At 39.5% G+C, this 20,325-nt stretch overlaps 1 protein-coding gene across 1 annotated transcript; it reads left to right on the forward strand.

The window, feature by feature from the left end:
- Window positions 1-4,508: 4,508 nt before the first annotated feature.
- YIPF7 (Yip1 domain family member 7) lies at window positions 4,509-19,048 on the forward strand. The gene is made up of 5 exons (XM_045017641.1): window positions 4,509-4,624; window positions 7,554-7,720; window positions 9,974-10,119; window positions 15,221-15,402; window positions 18,828-19,048. The coding sequence occupies exons 1-5, from the start codon at window positions 4,509-4,511 to the stop codon at window positions 18,988-18,990; spliced, it is 774 nt and encodes a 257-aa protein (XP_044873576.1). The 3' UTR covers window positions 18,991-19,048.
- Window positions 19,049-20,325: the final 1,277 nt, after the last annotated feature.

Consider the following 20,325-nt stretch of genomic DNA (forward strand, 5'->3'; position numbering starts at 1 on the left):
AGCACCTGCCTCTCCAGTGGATTTTAATGGGAGTTATGGGTGCTCAGCACTTCTCAGTATTAGGTTGTAAGTTACTTCTCAATGTGGAAAAGTCTCTCAGCACTATATTAAAATTAATCCTTGCTCCTAGCTGGAGGGTTGGGGTTTTTTGGGGGGGAAGTGGGGGGATGGGGAGTGGGGAATGTCCCATTTTGATTGACTAGGGTAACCAGATATCCCAATTTTATAGGGACAGTCCCGATTTTGGGGTCTTTTCTTATATAGGCTCCTATTACTCCCCACCCCCATCCCGATTTTTCACATTTGCTGTCTGGTCACCCTATGATTGACACAAATTATTTTTTTAATTTTTCAGCATAAACTGACTTCTAGAGTGTCAACATCAGGCGATTTGGTGTAAGTGCATAAGAGCCCTGCTCTAATCTGCTGATACCATTCTGGAATTTGTCATCTTTTTCAACCTCAGACTGATACTGTTAACCAAGCAAGCACTATTCCCATGAATTAGCACAGTGCTTGTGTGCCTATGTAGTCATGCAATAATGAAGTTTCTATTGATGATGTCCAATGTGAAATTCCATTTGGCTTCCCAGAACTTGGAAGATTTCCTCATACTAGTTTGACAAAATACTGTCATTGTGAGATTAACTTTAACCACATAATTGTAGAACTTTGGCAAGCTTTAGTTATTGTGGGATTCCATAAAATAGCGTAAAATTTGGGATTTCTCTAATACAGGTCTCAACATCATTTTAAGGTACACAGGTAAAAAAGTTTGGACATACCAGTAAGAAAAGGAGAAAGAAACAGTTCAAAAACACAAACTCTTATTTAAACAAAGATTTGAATACAGTGTGCTGTAACTCCCCCACGTGGATGGTGGAGGCACAAACTAAAAGGTTCCGATTTCACTCACAGTAATCCTGTTTGAAAAGATTACAAAATGCAAACTAGGAACCTTTTAGATCTCACGTGCAGCATCCACACAATGGAGTTACAGCACTGGACTTTGGTGCGCACTGCTATCCACACTCCCATGATCAGAACTGTGGGGCAATGTAGACAAGCCCTGAATAGCAGCCCTAATAAATATTAGTTTAAATTACTTTTGAAAACCCTTTTAATTAGCTGAAACTATTATATTTTTCTCTTACTTTCTCCTATCCTTCACCTCTCAACTATTTTTCGGGAGGCGTATATGCAGTGAAAGTGTAATATGTCAGGGTTTTTTTTTAAATGAAATGGCACCTATATTATGCAACTTTAAAGCACTGTAGGGCATGTATTAATGGACCATTAATACACCTCTTGTGAAATTGAAGTAATCTGGCCTTTAACCTTGAATAGTTTAAAATGCACCTGAGGCATAGATTAATGACCCAGTAATACTCCCATTTAATGTCCTGTTCCTTAATCAGCCCGAGTGCTCATCAAGACACGATCAGGTAAATGGTTCAAGAAAGGCAGAGATTGTTATGATTGGCTAAATATCTGGTGCTAAAATGCATGCCAATTGAAAGTTATCTTTGGGGATTGCTTAAGTACCCTATTTGTAAATCCTTATCATACTAGAAGTTTTGTAGCAACCCAGATTATAGAACACACATCCATATGTATATTCATTTATGCAGCATTAATGAAAGTTATATGCATGCTATATATTATTACTATTATAGTAGCACCTAGAGGCTTAGCTGAAGACTTCATTTTACTGCATTTTATATAATCATGTAGTAAAAAAAAGAGGCTTCACCCCTGAAGATTTTACAATCTAAGTTAAAATTGGGTTTTAAAATCCTAGAACTTTTTTTTTCCAATGATTGCTTAGTATTGTTGTTAGTGAACTCTTGCATGTGGTATTAAATGTTGTCCATGATACTGATAGGTTCTTTTCAATCATTTGCATCTGTTCAAAGGACAAATTTAGAACATTATAAATAGCACAAGTTCATCTCTGTTAATGCAACAGCATATCATAGTTGTTTTTCCAACATGTAAGTTCAGTGTACAGGAGGATTTTTTACTTAATATATTGAGAGGTATGTTACCTACATTTATTTCCAAACTGTTCAAAAAATTGAGTGTATACCTTCTGTAATACATGGATTTTAGTATACTTTGAAAAATAATGGCTTGTGAAATTATTTCATACTTTAGAGCAATGTGAAAAGCATCTCTGCATAAGATGTGCTAGAAATTAAATATTAAAAGATTTAGATTGTGTTCTAAGATTTTATTACATTTGAGTTCCTAATTTTTATTGTGCATAACTCAGAACTAGTGTCAGATTTCTAATAAAAAAATGTGTTACTCATTTTCGCAAACATAAATCAGTTTTTCCTAAATTAGGGAATCCTATATGATTTGTGTATTGTTAAGAAAACACTGATATATGATGTGATTGTTACTTTAAACGTTTCTGATAAGTGAAAGGATCAGGTTCTAGCAGATTAATCTGATTATGGGATGTAATATGAAACTTTTGAATACACAGTTCATGTGCACCCCAAGGAATTACTGATATTTTTAACTTTTACTTTAATGAGTTGTTTAGGCAAAGAGCTTTTCTGTGAGCAAGATGTGCTTGATACATGGAAAGGCTAGGCAGCAATTGTACAGTAATCTAGGTGAAAAGCATATTTTGAATCAGGAATGTGGGATGACAGCAGAAAGCAGGGCCAGGTGAGGAATGCAGAAATAATACAAATCCTAAATCAAATATTAAAATCCAGTAAGAAGTCAAACAAATTGGACATGGTCATGGTTATGAGTCAGGCTGCTTAACTTCTATAAATATTTTTAAGAGTTTAACCTTTTAAATGCTGGCATTTTCTAGACTGCTTGCCAAATTAGTACATTCATTTACACATTTGGGGCAAACTCTGCTCACCCACTGGCTCTGCATTGCCTAAGTCCCTGCATGCACACGAATTAATGCAGTTCTTTTGAGCAGGAACTGCACGATTTTGGGAGGCTGCACAAGGGTCAACATCTTTGCCAGTCATGGGATATCAGCATATTTGTACTAATTGTACAACAGAGACTCAGTCTTTAATCTAGTGGTGGGCCCATTAAAGAAAATAGGATTACAAATGTGAGTAAGAGTGCAGGTTTGGAACCAGTATATTGGACCATAGTTACTTGTAATTAGAGTGGGAGAGGCACCTCAGTCAAATTTGAGAGTGCAACTGACTTACTAATGCAAGATGTATACAGTGTGTAGAATATTTTATTAATTTCTATAATGCCATAAACATGCATGACACTTTACAGAACAAATAAAACATAGCCCCTATCATAGGGTCAACTCACTGCTAGTTGTGCCTCCTTCTGATGATCCTTAGGATTAGCTCTTCCAGCTGCCGCATCCTCCTCTGGCGGTGTCTCTCTCATCATCCTCTCATCCTGCTGCCCCTCTCACTCCAGGAACTTCAGCCTCCACCATGACTTGGCCCTCCAGGTGGGTCACCCTACGTATTCCCCTTCCTGGGGTGATGTAAAAAATCTTTCTCAGACAAACTGTTCCAGGCAGTCTGCTGTCCTCTGCTTGGCCTATGCCACAACTGGAGGGGCTGGTAGGGGAACTAATGTAAAACCAGTGTAAATGAGAACTGGTTTTGTATATCTAGTGTATTACCCAAATTAGACAATATTTTATCCCTTTTTAGATCATAAAAATAAATACATGTCCTCCAATTTCAGTACTCCAATTGGAGTATGATATATAGAAATCATATAATCAAGTTCTGTAACATTTCCATTTCCCAATTTTAAGCAGACCATTATTTTATGATACTTACGCAGTATATTAAAACAAGCAATACTTAGAAAATAGTTATATAAACTATACAAACTGAACATCAATAAGTTAAGGCTAGAAATTAGACGAAGACCACAGGTTCTGGGCCCACTACAGGAATGTGTATGGGGGTCAGATTCTATCCCCTGAGATATGCAAGAGGTCAGTCTAGATTATCATGATGATCCCTTCTGGCCTTAAAGTCAATGAGTTATTGTCTTCAATTCCCAAACCACTTGTTTTTTTTAAAAAGTAATAGCTCATCTCACTGAGTCTCAGACATGGCCATCATTTTGTTTTAAAATAAGAAAATGAATCTTTCTAAACCAATGTTGACTGAGATGTTGCCTATGAAGATGACTAATTACTGAGTTACTTTTGATATTACTGCCAGGCAGGCAATCATATGAGATTTCTTCAGAGTTAGTAATTTTTTTCATCTCCTTAAGTTTTTAAAGTAATACACACTAGCACACATGAGAGCTGGCAGGTAAGAAATTATTTCTGCGGTGATACCAAAAGTGAGCTCAAATTCAATTTATTTCTGTCACTTCAAATTAATGTTAGTTCACCCAGAGGAACTACACCTCTAAGTTTTAGGCACTAGAGTTTACCATTCGTTATTTCTATTTAGTACTTCTAAAAAAAAATAGAGATTTACTTTAATGAACATTATTTCATCAATATTATCAATCTTTTTTCCCCCAGAATGTCAAACTTTGAGCAATCTGAATCAGACTTTTACCAGTCTAACTATGCCACTGATATTCAAGATCAAGGTTATAGTGATTCAGGGGCCCATAAAAATCTTTATGGAAGCCAAAAGTAAGTACCCCATGTAAGAAGAAAATATTGATTTATTTTTTTTAAAAGGGGTTTTCATTCAGCAATGAAGTACAATGTCTAATTGCCAAAAATGATGTCAGAATGTTCAATGGCATTTAAGGTTTTATGTGACTAGCCAAATGGATGCAGTAGCAATAAGAACACAGAGAGAGGCTCTGATAGAAGGAAGACTCTGGGAGGTTCCCATCATCAAGATTTCCAAAAATGATGTTCATAGAATCAGAATATCAGAGTTGGAAGGGACCTCAGGAGGTCATCTAGTCCAACCCCCTGCTCAAAGCAGGACCAATCCCCAACTAAATCATACCAGCCAGGGCTTTGTCAAGCCTGACCTTAAAAACCTCTAAGGAGGGAGATTCCACCATCTCCCTAGGTAACCAATTCCAGTGCTACGCCACCCTCTTAGTTAAAAAGTTTTTCCTAATATCCAACCTAAACCTCCCCCACTGCAACTTGAGACCATTACTCCTTGTTCTGTCATCTGCTACCACTGAGAACAGTCTAGATCCATTCTCTTTGGAACCCCCTTTCAGGTAGTTGAAAGCAGCTATCAAATCCCCCCCCTCATTCTTCTCTTCTGCAGACTAAACAATCCCAGTTCCCTCAGCCTCTCCTCATAAATCATGTATTCCAGCCCACTAATCATTTTTGTTGCCCTCTGCTGGACTCTTTCCAATTTTTCCACATCCTTCTTGTAGTGTGGGGCCCAAAACTGGACACAGTACTCCAGACGAGGCCTCACCAATGTCGAATAGAGGGGAATAATTACGTCCCTCAATCTGCTGGCAATGCCCTTACTTATATAGCCCAAAATGCCGTCAGCCTTCTTGGCAACAAGGGTACACTGTTAACTCATATCCAGCTTCTCGTCCACTGTAACCCCTAGGTCCTTTTCTGCAGAACTGCTGCGTAGCCAGTCGGTCCCTAGTCTGTAGCAGTGAATGGGATTCTTCCATCCTAAGTGCAGGACTCTTCACTTGTCCTTGTTGAACTTCATCAGGTTTCTTTTTGCCCAATCTTCTAAGTTGTCTAATTTGTCGGTATCCTATCCCTACCCTCCCGTGTATCTACCACTCCCACCAGTTTAGTGTCATCTGCAAACTTGCTGAGATTGCAGTCCACGCCATCCTCCAGATCATTAATGAAGATATTGAACAAAACCGGCCCCAGGACTGACCTTTGGGGCACTCCGCTTGAAACCGGCTGCCAGCTAGGCATTGATCACCAATGATCTAGCCAGCTTTCTATCCACCTTATAGACCATTCATCCAGCCCATACTTCTTTAACTTGCCAGCAAGAATACTGTGGGAGACTGTATCAAAAGCTTTGCTAAAGTCCAGAAATAGCACATCCATTGCTTTCCTCTCATCCACAGACCCAGTTATCTCCTCAGAGAAGGCAATTAGGTTAGTCAGGCATGACTTGCCCTTGGTGAATCCATGCTGACTGTTCCTGATCACTTTCCTCTCTTCTAAGTGCTTCAGAATTGATTCCTTGAGGACCTGCTCCATGATTTTTCCAGGGATTGAGGTGAGGCTGACTGGCCTGTAGTTCCCTGATCCTCCTTCTTCCCCTTTTTAAAGATGGGCACTACATTAGCCTTTTTCCAGTAATCCGAGACCTCCTCCAATCACCATGATTTTTTAAAGATAATGCCAATGGCTCTGCAATCACATCCGCCAACTCCTTTAGCACCCTCAGATGCTGCGCATCTGGCCCCATGGATTTGTGCTCATCCAGCTTTTCTAAATAGGGCCAAACAATTTCTTTCTTCACAGAGGGCTGGTCACCTCCCAGTGCAGCAGTCTGGGAGCTGACCTTTTTCGTGAAGACAGAGGCTATGTTGTCATAGCAGATGGGATTTTGCCCATGCCCCCCCCTTACTCAGAGAGTTTGTAGAGGCAAGGTGATCTACTAAAAGCCAGGTTAATCACTCTCCCCCATTCCCTTTGGGCTCCCTGACAGCACAACTCCTTTGGAATCCCCTAGCCACCACTGCCTATGGGAAATACACCCCACAATCCCTTTCCCTGCTGCCTTCAGCCAATCATTTCCCCAGCTGCATATCCCCAGCACTATTGCAGCTAAATTTCATGATGCCAGGGAAACAATTCTCCAAGTCTGCACAAGTGATCCAAGGATCAGGCCCCCTCCATGTTACAAATCACAGGGAATAAGAATGGTTTGTGGGTTAAGACTGGGGATCAGTGGATCTGTGATCAGCTCCCATCTCTGGGTGACCTTGAGCTAATCACTTTATTCTTTCAGTACCTCATGCCACATCAGCAACATGGATTTTCCCCACCCTTTGTCTGTCTTCACTATCTAGAGCATAAAGTCTCTGGGGCTGTTTTACTATAGATATGTGCAGTGCTAAGGCCAATGAAGGCTTAGTCTTGGCTGGGGCTCTGGGCATTACAGGAATACAAATACACTATATAATAATAGTTAGGAAATAATTGGGCCTCATGATATTAATACAGATTTTTAATCACACATTGCTAGAACTTTTTACAGGTGTTTAAGAAAAACATACATTCAGATATAATTATATATATTCCATTAAAATAGATAAATAACTTGAGGGTGTCATTGAGGCTGCAAAGTAAAAAAAACCCAAAAACTCAGGTTGACCCTGCAACCTTAAATGCCCTAATGTGCTCCTGTATTATGATCATTTGTAATCATGAAATTAAAGCTAATTTTATACTGGGAACCCCTTCCTTATTCAGTGTGCTGGGTGAAAGAGGAAGGAGTGCAGTGTATTTAGGTGGGGAGGGAGCTGGTAGTCTGTTCACAAAGGAAATACACCAGTGGACAGCTTTGGATTATTGTGAGGTTGATTGTCACAAGTTGCCTGTTTGACTGACTACTTACCCAGATGTCTAACTGTACTGATTGTTGTAGGTGCCAGGGACAGGAGTTGCCTCAACCTGATGCTTTTGTTCCTCTAGAAATGCTTTCGTCTTCTCAAAGTTACATAGGCCAGATTTTGCAGCCAACATACAATCCAGAGTTTTTATCTCACTCTAGTTATGCTGACAGTTTTGACGAAGAACCTCCTTTGCTAGAAGGTAAAGAATTGAAATATTAACTTTGTGTGGTTACCAGCTGTGTATATGGTTCTTTTTGCTAACTCATGAAAGTCACTAGAGAAACATTAATATCCAGTAGAGCCACCGCCCCCAATAGTTAGACTTGATATTGGCCTGTACCTCTCCATCACTTCAGCCAAGATCCCTGAATCCTGCAGGATGGACATCTGCCAGGAGCTGGATCCTGCAGTTCTTGCACACTCCAAATACCCTTTAGTGGGGATTTCAGGATCAGGTTTAGAGAAGAAAAAAAGGAGAGTGTGTCCAAGTTCCTGCATTGCATACATGCAGGCAGAACTTTGTACCAGGGCCCAGATCCAAGTCACATATTAACAGGTATTAGGTATTGTCCTAAACTGGAAGTAATATTAGATCCCCTAGCCTCTTCAAAATAAATACAAACAACCAAACCTCACCTCCATTTACATTTGCTTTGACATACCTTGTCTCAAAACCAGACTTCTTAAAAATTCACTTGGTAAGCTTTTGTATAAGAACTGTAACTCTTGGCTAGTTGACAACACACAATCAAAATCCTTACTTGTGCACTTTAAGAAATAATAATCAATCCAAGACTGTCAAATCAGAAAAAATTACTGTTGATTTGTTATCTTGTATTTCTAACATATTCACATGTTTATGATTGGAAGGGCAGTGCCACAATTTGCATAGAAAATAAAAGTATTAATTCATTTTTATGGCACATAGATCATATACTTTACTACCACTAGGTGACAGCATAACAATAAATTTTGTATTCAGGCTTCATAGCAATTTTTCCCCTCTGTATTTATATCGCACAATAAGACATCATGTGAGGGTACCTATAATTAATAAACATGTATTATAATAAAGTTTGCATACCTAGTAATAAATTTACTAGTTAAAAAGACTTAAGGCAGCTTCTTTCAGTGGAAAACTGGAGAAAGTTTGTGCACCCTGCATACTTTCAGCTAGTTGACCATTAGACTGTAAAAAAGGTACTGTTTATTATAAGCAAGGTATGTTCAAGCCTTAATACTTGTAGCTAATAAACAGGTGAAGATTTCTTTCTATTTACAGAAATATTGCTGCTTTATGAATAACAAATAGATAAGAGTAAAATTGGATTATTTGTCACTGATTCAACATAATGAAGCAAAGTAAATTCTAGGCACATTCAGCTTGATACTGCACCATTGAGGTCAATGGGATTTTTACCATTGACTTCCATAATAGCCAGATTGTTGTGCCTATTGTAAATAGAATGTAGTCCCAAACCTGCAAGCAGCAAGCACCACACGCAGTTCACCTTACAACAAGGATGTTTTGATCCACAACGTTCCAGAGGTGTTCAGATCTGGGGCATGGGTCAGGCCCATTTCCAGTTAAAATGTATATTTACAGTAACATAATTAGAGTATAGACAGTGCATGCAAAATATCTGGCCTCAACGTTCTCTCTCAAAAAAATGGCCTGGCAGAGTGCAAAACATGGACATCTGCTTTTTGAATTGGGTGTTGGTCCCACAAATGCTGGCTATCCAATTCCAATATTGCCCTAACCCCTACTGGAGCATCACAGGAAAAAAGTTACTCCTGAGAGTTTGAATATTTATGCAGAGATTAAGGATGAAATCCTGGCCCCGCTGAAGTCAATGACAAAACTCCCATTGACTTCAATGGGGAAGGATTTCATCCAGCATCGAGTGATCCACAGGAATAATTGTGCAAGTGTAAAAAGCCCATAAAATCCTACGTATGTTATTTTTGCTTTTCCTCGAAGTGAAGTGTGTCATGTTTTTAAATGCCTCTAGCAGTACAGCATTAAGACACTTCTCTTGTCAGATTTTCACAATTAAAGCATGTATCTCTGATGTCCTCAATGTTCTAAAAAGCCTTGAATTCTGCAGTTACTGCTGATCAGCATATTATTTGAGGTCTCAGTTAATAAGATTTTAGAAACATATATATTGTAAAAATAGGAAAACCAAACATGTGAACAGTGTTGTCAGTATTTTTGGTCCATCACATAAAATTCAATTTAATAAATTAATCATCCCAGCTTGAAGTCAGAATTCAGTCCTAAAGACACTGTATGAGCAGCTGGAATCAGAATACATTCTACTGCATTCTTATTTCCTTTGGGTGGAAGAAAGCAGCTCATTTTGTTACTTTGGACTTGTGTATCTAGTGGATTTGTATATAAAAGCTTCTAAAAATCATGGATAATTATGGAACTTTCCTTTTGCAGAACTTGGGATTAATTTTGATCACATATGGCAGAAAACATTAACAGTTCTAAACCCAATCAAACCAGCGGATGGCAGCATTATGAATGAGACAGACCTGACTGGACCTATGGTTTTCTGTTTGGCCCTTGGAGCTACATTGCTACTGGTACAGTAAGGCAGAAGTCATGAGATTGTAAAGTTCATAACTGTAAAATAACAACTGTGTGCAGTTTTGGAAGATGCTGAGCAGGTACAAAATGAAACATTTGCTTCAGTGTCTATTGAGAGTGGATATAAGAACATCTCTTTGCTGTACAGCTTATACATACAGTATTTAAATATAAAATTACACCTTGATGTAACACAGTAAAATGATTTCAATAAAAGTATAAAAGCAGGGCATATTTTCTGGGCATATGTGCCTATATATAGAGAGATTTTATACAATGTATGTGTCAAGAGGCTCCACTCACTCACAAGGAGTCCACTGCATGGAGCAGTTTGCAGGGTCAAGACCTACGTTACAGTATTGCCAACTCTAGCCATTTTAATGTGACTCTGTCCATATTGGGGTGTTTTTACCTGTCTCATGAAAACATGATGAAAGGTGCCAAGTCACAATTTCCCCCTTATTCAAAATGGCACCATCTCCTATTATTGTCAAAGGGGCTGAAAAAAGCAAGATGGCCACCATTTCCCTACAGTCTATCTGCATGTGGAAGTCAGACTTCTCCTAACAAGGTTGGCTGCCACCTCCCCCTCTTTCCAGTGTGATTGAAGCCATCCCCACAAGCAAAATGGCTGCCACTTTGTGGTTCAAGGGGCTAAACAAGACACAGGGACTGTGAGAAGCAGCAGAGACACTGTGAAAGTTGGATGGGGAGAGTGAGAGGGAGCAGAGCACTGGGGAAAACAGAAAGCAGGTTTATGAGTTGCAAGGGAATAGGATAAAGCAGGGATTAGATGTGGAAGAGGGAGGCTGGGGGAGGTGCAGAGGACAGTGATGGAGTGGGAGACTGAGGGGATAGAATGATAGCTCCCCCAGCCTCAGGGCAGTGGTGGGTATGAGGAGTCCCTCTGAGCAGCCAGGGGAAGGCAGCATTGCCCACTCTTGTAAATTGTTCGTGAGTCACAGGATTTAGGAGGTATGATGTGAGAAGCTCCTCTGATCCCATGATTTTCAGAGCTGGGCAAAGTTGTTTGTAAAAGGCTTGGAGCTAAGGACACAGACCTGTCCTGCCACCGAGTCCTGCTTTCCTTTGTGGGCTTATAGCAGAGAAAGGGTTCTTAGGCAGCAGGAGGCAAGGGAAGGGTGAAGTCAGAGAAGGTGCTGCTTGGTCCCAGGTAGAGAAGTCATGGGGCAGCAGGAGGCATCAATAGGAAATGGCTGGCAATTCCCTTATCTGAGGGGTGAGGAGAGGGTAAGTGAAGTCTATATCTGAGCAGCCAGAGAGGCATGCAATTTTGTGTGCATTAAAGGTTGGCTTTTCAACCTGCAATTATCACACACACATTGGCAGAGGAATAGAGGAGAGTTAAAGTCAAAAGACAGATGAAAAAATGTGATTTGATTATGATTATTATTTTTAAATTGCATGCTTTTTTGGGCCAGTCTCATGATTTTTGAGACTCTGACTCACGATTTTTGATCTGTGGGGGTTGGCAATATTGAAATTGGAATGAGAATAGGAAGATGTTCAAGCATGACACACACCCTCAGTTTTGTTGCTATTGAAAAATGGACCTCTGTCAATATTATTGTGGGGAAGGAAATAATTCTTTAAAATATCAACTTGTGCAGCTACTTGTCAATTAATGTTGGTAGTACTTTTTTTCCAGATTTCCTTGCAAGCAAAAAAAATGGGCAGTATTTAAACTTCTTCCCTTCTTTCTTATCTCCCCCCGCCCCCATCTCCTGCCTCACCCCTCTCTACCAACTAACAGCTTTTTGATAGCAGGAAAGCTGAACCAGAAGCTACCAAAGACTCCTAATTCAACTATTGATCAGAGACAATGGGGCTCCCCATTGCTACTAAAACATTGCACTGGTTGTTGGCAACTGTTTCTCTGAAAGGGAGTGGAAACACATGGCAATTTTGAGGAATGGAGTGCTTCCCTTGCAATGGAGCACTCTAATTCGGGGGTGGGGGCTCTAATTCTCTGTTTCCTCTGTGATAAACTGCTGAATCAGAAGAATCTTACAGATCCTAGGAATATTTGTGCAGTGCCTTGAACATGCAAACTTCAATATAAATAATGACTATTGTTATTTCCAGTTCAATTAGACATACCCATACTAGCTCGCATCAAGCTACTGTGCTAAAAGTAGAAGTGTAGCTACTAGATGACCTCCTGAGGTCCCTTCCAACCCTGAGATTCTATGATTCTATGAGTATCATAGGCAGCTAGCCGTCCAAAGTACAAGCCTATCCAAGAACTAGCCCAACTCACCATCCTGGCTACACTGCTATTTTTAGTGCGATAGCTTGATCAGAATTAGCGCAGATACTTCTACACCAGCTGGAAATTACACCTCTGGCTCCAGTGTAGAATACTGTGTCTTTCTCCATCCTAATAGATACCATGCTGATATTGGTTAGGGCACCTTTCCTCTTCTCAAACCTCCTAGTAGAGCCCTTTAATATTAGCCTAAAATATATGCATATTTTTAAAACTCTAATTGCTACAGCAGATTACTAACAACTACCACTGGAGTCATTGCAGGTTTTTAATAGGTTTAATTTTTTCAATTGTTTGGGGGAATAGTTTCTACGGATCAACTGATAGATGCTGTATTGCAGACAGATGCAACAACAATAATCAACTAATATTTTATATTGTTTGTTTCAGAGTATTTAATTGACACAGCCCTACTTAGAAGCTTAATCTAAGATTAACAAATTACTGTGAGAGAGACAAAAGAAGGGAGGTTAGCAGCTAAATGAAAATTCCACTTTGAGCACTGTTTGATTTATAGAGAATTTATGTCTGGTGAAGTAGAAAGGAAGGGAAAAAAGAGGATATAACTGAAGATGATGACCCTGATTTTCTTCTCAAACCGTTTTTGCACAAGTGTAGCTCCCCTGAGTTCAGTGGGGATACTCCCGGTGTACATGAGATCAGAATCAGGGCCTACTAGTTTGGCAGAATTTGAATTGGAATGTGTTAAATTTACTACACTCGGTCTTGCGGAAGGAACAAAATAAAAATAAAATTAAAATATTGGGCCTGGATTCTCCACTGCCTTTCATCCTGTGTTCTCAGACCTGTGTAAGGTGGGTAGAAAATGCTACCACTTGTGTAAGTGCATGTAGAAGTTTGATTTGGTGGCATTTTATACTCACTCTTCACAAATGTGAGTATACAGGGTGCAGAGCAGTGGATACCCAAGGCCCCTGGGTCTGATTCTGCTGTCTGTCACCTCCAACTGTAATGAGATATAGAGCTTTTTACTTCTTGGTCACTGTTTCAAATCTGGCACAGATCAGTGGTGCCTGCAGCTTGTTGCTATCTAATCTAAAGACTGTTGATTGGCCTATTGGAAATGATGGTGGTGAGGTCAGTGCAATTTCTATTCCATTCTAATCCATATAGGTACTTATACCATGCTCATCACCATATTATCTGAGCACATTCCAGTAATGTGTTAAGCAAAATGACTAACATCTCTCATGTTTGTTCTCTCATCCTCTCTCCAGGGGGAGAATTGTGTGTACAATAGAATGTCTTGTTTGTGATTTTTTTTACTATCTATATCTATATCTATCCATCTATCTAAAAATGTATACTCATGTTGCTGTATGTTTGTGTTAAAGAAAGCAAGTTCAAAGAAATGTGCCTTTCACTTGAAGTGGAAGGTGGTATGGTTCGTGATGGCCCTTAGTTCCTTGAGGAGTTAGTTCTACAATCTTGAGCTGGCCTCTGAGAAAGTTCTGCCTCCTGCATAGACAAGCTTTACCCTTATGGTAAGAAGTTCCATTGTGCCAGAGGCGCAAAGTTGATGACTTCAGGCTACATCCTAGAACTCTAATTATTTCCTAAAAAAACAGTTGTCAAAATCTCAATACTACCCCAAGAGCCAGCATTCAGTCCACTTGTTAGCAGCCTGAGAGGCCAGACATTTCATGGGGAATGGGTACTGAGCTGCTACTCTCACATCTAGAGGTGATTCATCTAAATTAGAGTTGAAACGGCGTGAGTAAATTTGTCTGTGGCTGCTGCCTATATTGTAGTTGCTTTGTGGATAAATTAGAAGATAAGTCTCCAGAGCTGTCAGGCCGGGTACCTTTCACACGCATTACATTGACTAAAAAGAAATTCTGAAAAAGAGCTGGAGAATCACTTACTAAGTGGAGCAAAAAAAAGATTTGCTGATAGTTACTAGAAAGATTAATGTGGCAGGGAACATATACCATGGAGCAGCGGAATCACAATACTTTGTGCTATACATGCTAGGTTTGGGTTCAGGAGCAAACTGTGACTCCCGCATGGTAGCCAAGGAAAGGAAGGGATAAATTCACCCTGAAATTCAACATATTTTCCCAAAAGGTTCACAAACTTTTATCGAGCCTGGTCAGAGTTTTGGGTTTGTAGCGGAAAGAGACTCCAAGTCTTGCCAGGTTTGGTGTGAAAGATTCAAACTGCGGTAATGAAAGGGTACATGATGTCCCCAATGCACAAAGGAAACCACAAGTGTTACTATCTACTAAACAGATTGTGGCCTTGGTAATTTTTAAGAAAACAATGATACATATTACAAAAAAAAGTAGGTCATCCCCACTAACCAATCTAGCATGAAATGTCTCAAGTGATGAGGCTCCCACCACTTTTCTTGGGAGACCCACAGCCTCACATCTCCTAGTCCCAAGATTTTCCTGATATTTAACCTAAAGTTTAATTTCGTTATTTTTATCTTACAATTCCAAACACCTTCCTGAGTCTCCCTAACCAGTTCCTGTCCTTCCTTGAAGCCTGATTACTACAAGGAAATGTAGAATTGGGTCCTGTATTTCTATCCATTCAATGCAAATTAAAATATAAATTATTAATGAAACATTTATCTTGGGATATTTTTATTTGAGGGGAGAAAAAATCCCCAAATACTGGCCTTGATTCTGATCACACATAAAATGGCATAAATGAAGTCAGTGTAAAACTTGTATAAGCAGAAAGAGGATCACACCTCATGCTTTCATTCTGTTTCCTCCCAGTGTTTCATGATTTATGGTACATGTATGCTGTTTTGTACTTACTCATATTTATTTCAGGCAGGAAAAGTTCACTTTGGCTATGTATATGGCATCAGTGCTGTTGGGTGCCTAGGAATACATGCTTTACTGAACCTGATGAGCATAGCAGGTGTCTCATATGGCTGTGTTGCCAGTGTACTGGGCTACTGCCTGCTACCCATGGTGGTCCTGTCCAGCTGTGCAGTCTTCTTCTCACTACAGTAAGTATCAGAGTATAATGGCAAAACCCATAAGGATTACTGTAATTAAGTCTAGTGTTACACAAAAAATTTAATGCTAAGACTAGAGGACACTTTCTATTGCCAAAAATTGGAAGGAAAATATCAGTACATGAAGGAACTAAAAAGAATGTTAGTATTTTCAGATGGAAATGGACAAAGTGTGTGTGTGAGAGAGAGGGTTTGAGTGTAATTTTAGTTCTAGAATGGCTCAGAGATCTGTCCCACTTTATATGAGCCCCAAAATTTGGTGAATTTGGATAAATAGTTCCAGTTTGGAACGACAGTATCTTTATTTAAAACAAAGTCGTACTCAAAACTGAGGCCGCCTCTGATTTGACAGACCTCCTTTACTCTGTTTTTTGTTTTGTAAAACCACAGCAGTAGTAGTTTAAATCGAGGTTTCAACTTTCAACCAGGGTGCTGGTGTTGGCTTCAGAAAATCCCCAAGCACATACAATACATTTGTAATATGCTGTAAACCTACTAAAAGTCTATCTTTAGAAATCCAAAAATATTTACAGTGGTAGCTCTTAAAACTTGACAATTTTATCAGAAATAGATAAGATTACATCAGTAATGTTCCCTTGTGTGTCCTTACTTACAACAGGAAATGCCTTAAATACTACAAATACTGAGGTCATCTAACTGCAAGCTATTAAAGGCAACTGGCCGTTTTCAAGGAAACGTTTATTTGTTTTTTAAATAGAGCTGATCAAAATCAGAAGAGTTCTTTGGTCAAAGTTTGAAATTTTAATGAAGCATTTTGTCAATTTCTAATTTTAAATTTTGTGAATAGCTTTAGTTTGGTCTCTTTTCACAGAAAATTTACCTAAGATAATGGACAGATAAGATACAAAGAGAGAGAATTCTGTAATTGAAACCAAGCTCATTCTCTTAGCAAAGATAGCTGTTAGGTCATAAACACGAAAATTATCTGTTTCTTTCATTTTTTTTAATGCAAAATTAGCAATTTCATTTTAACTTTGAATGAATCAAAATTTGGGACAAGGAGGGTGCAAAGTGGCACAAAAGAAATGGCCAACACTTTCAAGCAAAAATGTGTGAAACAAAATTCAATTTTTCATAGGGCTATTCATGTTAATCTAAGATGGCACTGTGCGTAATCACAAGCTGAGTACATTTTCTAGGGGTAATAGTGTCTGATAAGAATAGACTTAAATAAGCAGTTTGCTGATCTCTCCCCTCCCCCTTAGAAACCCTTCTTTAGACAAAATCCTTGAACAGAGGTAATATCCCATTTACTTGGGCTGCGTGCTAAGGCAAGTGAGTATGGGGCTGAAGAATGGAATCCTCGGGCCCAGTTTGCAGCAACTGGTGCAAAGATGTGGGCACATCTACAGGCTATGTGAATACGTGGTCAGCAATTATTCCCCAACTTTGTGCTCTGGTCAATAGGTCCATGCTGTGTGCAGATCTGAAGTTGAAAATCTTCCATGTCCCACAAATCCCCTTCCATGTTCCTGTGCAAATTGTACCTTAGAGCTTGGCTCCATGGCACACAAATGCAGCCTGCCTGAATAGGCTCTGTTGTCCAGTCCTTCAATTTTCCTTGCATTTTGAGACTTTTGTGCCTGAGGATTTGGCCTTCATAGACACCACTGGCACCAGGGCCATATTAGTGCTAAACCATTTATTCCGGCAGGAATGTGCTGTTAGACTGAGAGCTGAATCTTTAAGTGCACCTAAGCAGCTCTTGGCTGACTGGGGCAAAGGCGACTTTATGCCATCTTTCCATCACTATCAATCCTGGAGCCAGCCGGGGTGGCCAGTTTGGCTCCCAGTGCAAAGTAAAGCAGCCACAGTTCTACTCTAAATTGCACCAATTTCTCAATGCCCCCAAAGTGCTATTATGCTAGATGGGAATTGCCACTGCACAGCATGCACCTGCTACATCCTTTCTGGTTTTGTTCAATATCTTCATTAATGATCTGGAGGATGGCGTGGATCGCACCCTGATATGGTAGATATGCTGGCAGGTAGGGTTAGGATACAGAGGGACCTAGACAAATTAGAGGATTAGGCCAAAAGAAATATGATGAGGTTCAATAAAGACAAGTGCACAGTCCTGCACTTAGGACGGAAGAATCCCATGCACTGCTACAGGCTGGGGACCAACTGGCTAGGCAGCAGTTCTGTAGAAAAGGACCTAGGGGTTACAGTGGACGAGAAGCTGGATATGAGTTAACAGTGTACCCTTGTTGCCAAGAAGGCTAATGGCATTTTGGGCTGTAAAAGTAGGAGCATTGCCAGCAGATCAAGGGATGTGATCATTCCCCTCTATTCGACATTGGTGAGGCCTCATCTGGAGTACTGTGTCCTGTTTGCTTGCCCCACACTACAAGAAGGATGTGGAAAAATTGGAAAGAGTCCAGTGGAGGGCAACAAAAATGATTAGGGGGTTGGAGCACATGACTTATGAGGAGAGGCTGAGGGAACTGGGATTGTTTAGTCTGCAGAAGAGAAGAATGAGGAGGGATTTGAGAGCTGCTTTCAACTACCTGAAAGGGGGTTTCAAAGAGGATGGATCTAGACTGTTCTCAGTGGTACCAGATGACAGAACAAGGAGTAATGGTCTCAAGTTGCAGTGGGGGGAGGTTTAGGTTGGATATTAGGTACAAGGTTTTCACCAAGAGGGTGGTGAAGCACTGGAATGGGTTACCTAGGGAGGTGGTGGAATCTCCTTCCTTAGAGGTTTTTAAGGTCAGGCTTGACAAAGCCCTGGCTGGTATGATTTAGTTGGGATTGGTCCTGCCTTGAGCAGGGGGTTGGACTAGATGACCTCCTGAAGTCCCTTCCAACCCTGATATTCTATGATTCTATGATTCTCCTGACACACCTCTAGTGTGTGCTCTATGCCAAGGCAGAGAAGGAATGATGTAAGAGCCAGTGTGAGTGATCACAAGTGAGTGATACAAGACTTTGTCTTTTCTCAAGCTCATATTCCCTACCACACATGGCCTCTAGAGACCATCAGGCTGTCTTGGTAAAAGAGCAAATCTGCATAGCCCCATTTAAATCATAACATATTGTGCATGTTGATTTTAGCTGCTAGGGGACTTCTGTTCACTTTGAAATTTAAAAGCTCAGAGCCCAATTTTGCTTATAGCCCTGGACAAAGTAGTTGGAAGCTTGCTAGTCTTCCAAGTAGTACCATTGATGGAGCTGTTGTTTCCATCTGAAATGGAGCAATCAATTTTGCTTGATGTTTTATTATTTTAATTCACTGCTCAACCTTGACTTTCATTACATAAGTCATTCCTTGTTTGTACCAGTGACTACTGCCTTATTAACAACAAGATCTTAGACATGAACGAGACTGTGATAAGACTTCATTCTGCACATATTAACCAGTGGATTCTCTTTGTTTTATTTTTGCTTCATAGGGGGATACTTGGAACCTCATTAGCTCTGATTATTATTGGATGGTGCAGTCTGTCAGCTTCCAAAATTTTTATCTCTGCATTAGCCATGGAAGGCCAGCAGCTTCTCGTGGCTTATCCCTGTGCTCTACTTTATGGTCTTTTTGCACTTCTGACTGTTTTCTGAAATGTACTTTGTGGCAGCCTGATTATTTTCTATGTCTGTGGGTGTTTTTACTTTTAATCCTCCTAGATTCACATGAAATTCCATTAACAAAAATAGATTATGATTTACCTTTTATTTTCTTAATGGATCATGGATAAAGAAATAAAACCAGGACGATAACTTTAATAACGACATTCTAAAAGTCTCAAACCTTAAAAACATTTTGCTCAGATACTAGTAAAAATAAGGCATCTGAGGGATGCAAAATAAAATGTAATTTTAAAAAATGATATTGTGTACTTGCACTGTTTTGATGGGGATAATATATATTGTGGAAGGGGTAAGTGAAATGCAATAACAATGCAGTATTTTATAGGCATAGTAACTCAAGTGAAAAGTTTCAAGTAATTGTTTTAATGTAAGTAATGTTCAGTTTGGCATTTTACATGAATATAAAAAAGAATTCTTTCCTTTTTTTTAAAAAGAGGTTGAATGGCCTTTGTTTATAATGTTGAAGAATTGCCAAAGATGGACAGCAAGAGTGAAGTTGTTACAATACAATGTAAGCAAACTAGGAATGTCATCCTGTTTTTTGGGTTTTTTTAAGAAATGTGGCTCTGCAAAGCCTTGTTGTACTGTACATAATGTACAGTAATGCTAGAGTCTAAAATTGCCACTAAACCACTGCCTGCTGTCACTGCAGAAAAAACACTGCACAAAGCAAAGGTAACTACTAAATATGTCTCCTGAAAGGCAGAACTGCATTTGTGCAAGCAAAGTACAAATCTCACCCATTTTGTATACAGAAAAAAAATCTATTCACTGCTGTTAGTATTACAGCAACCCAACATTTTTGTAACAGTGCTGGAGCACTGAATGCATAAAATATTTCAAAAAGTACTATTGGGAGTATCAAGCCATCAGACGGGAATAAAGATGTCTGGGTATGCTTAACATTTTAAGAGGCAGTATCCTGTGTTAGTGAAAGAAACTGAAGAATGTAGTCATAAAAAGGCTCGAGAAACAACACTGTAAAGGCAGAACTGAATAATAAACGTAATAATAAACTAGATTGTAATCAATGTTTTTACCCATTTTTCTCTTTGAGGAATATTCATTGATTTTTCTCCAGTGTTTTCATTATTCAAAACTATTCAGTGAATTTTCTGCTAAATATTTTACCTCTGTGGATTGATAGTGAATAGTTGTGTGTAGGTATTCAGTATTCACTATCTGAACTGACTAGGGTCCCAATCCTGCAAAGAGTTATGTACATGTTTAACTCTGTGCTGTGTGAGTAGTCCCACTGACCTCAATGAAACTATTCAGAGTGTGTAAAACTAATAACCTTTGTAA

The sequence above is a fragment of the Mauremys mutica genome, chromosome 5 (assembly GCF_020497125.1).
Source record: "Mauremys mutica isolate MM-2020 ecotype Southern chromosome 5, ASM2049712v1, whole genome shotgun sequence".
Taxonomy (NCBI): Eukaryota; Metazoa; Chordata; order Testudines; family Geoemydidae; genus Mauremys; species Mauremys mutica.

Bases quoted from the DNA above. Each gene is read 5' to 3' on its own strand.
- YIPF7 (XM_045017641.1), top strand. From the start codon at position 4,509: ATGTCAAACTTTGAGCAATCTGAATCAGACTTTTACCAGTCTAACTAT. The intron at 7,721-9,973 runs GTAAAGAATTGA...TTCCTTTTGCAG, and splicing joins AGAACCTCCTTTGCTAGAAG to AACTTGGGATTAATTTTGAT. The intron at 10,120-15,220 runs GTACAGTAAGGC...TATTTATTTCAG, and splicing joins TTGGAGCTACATTGCTACTG to GCAGGAAAAGTTCACTTTGG.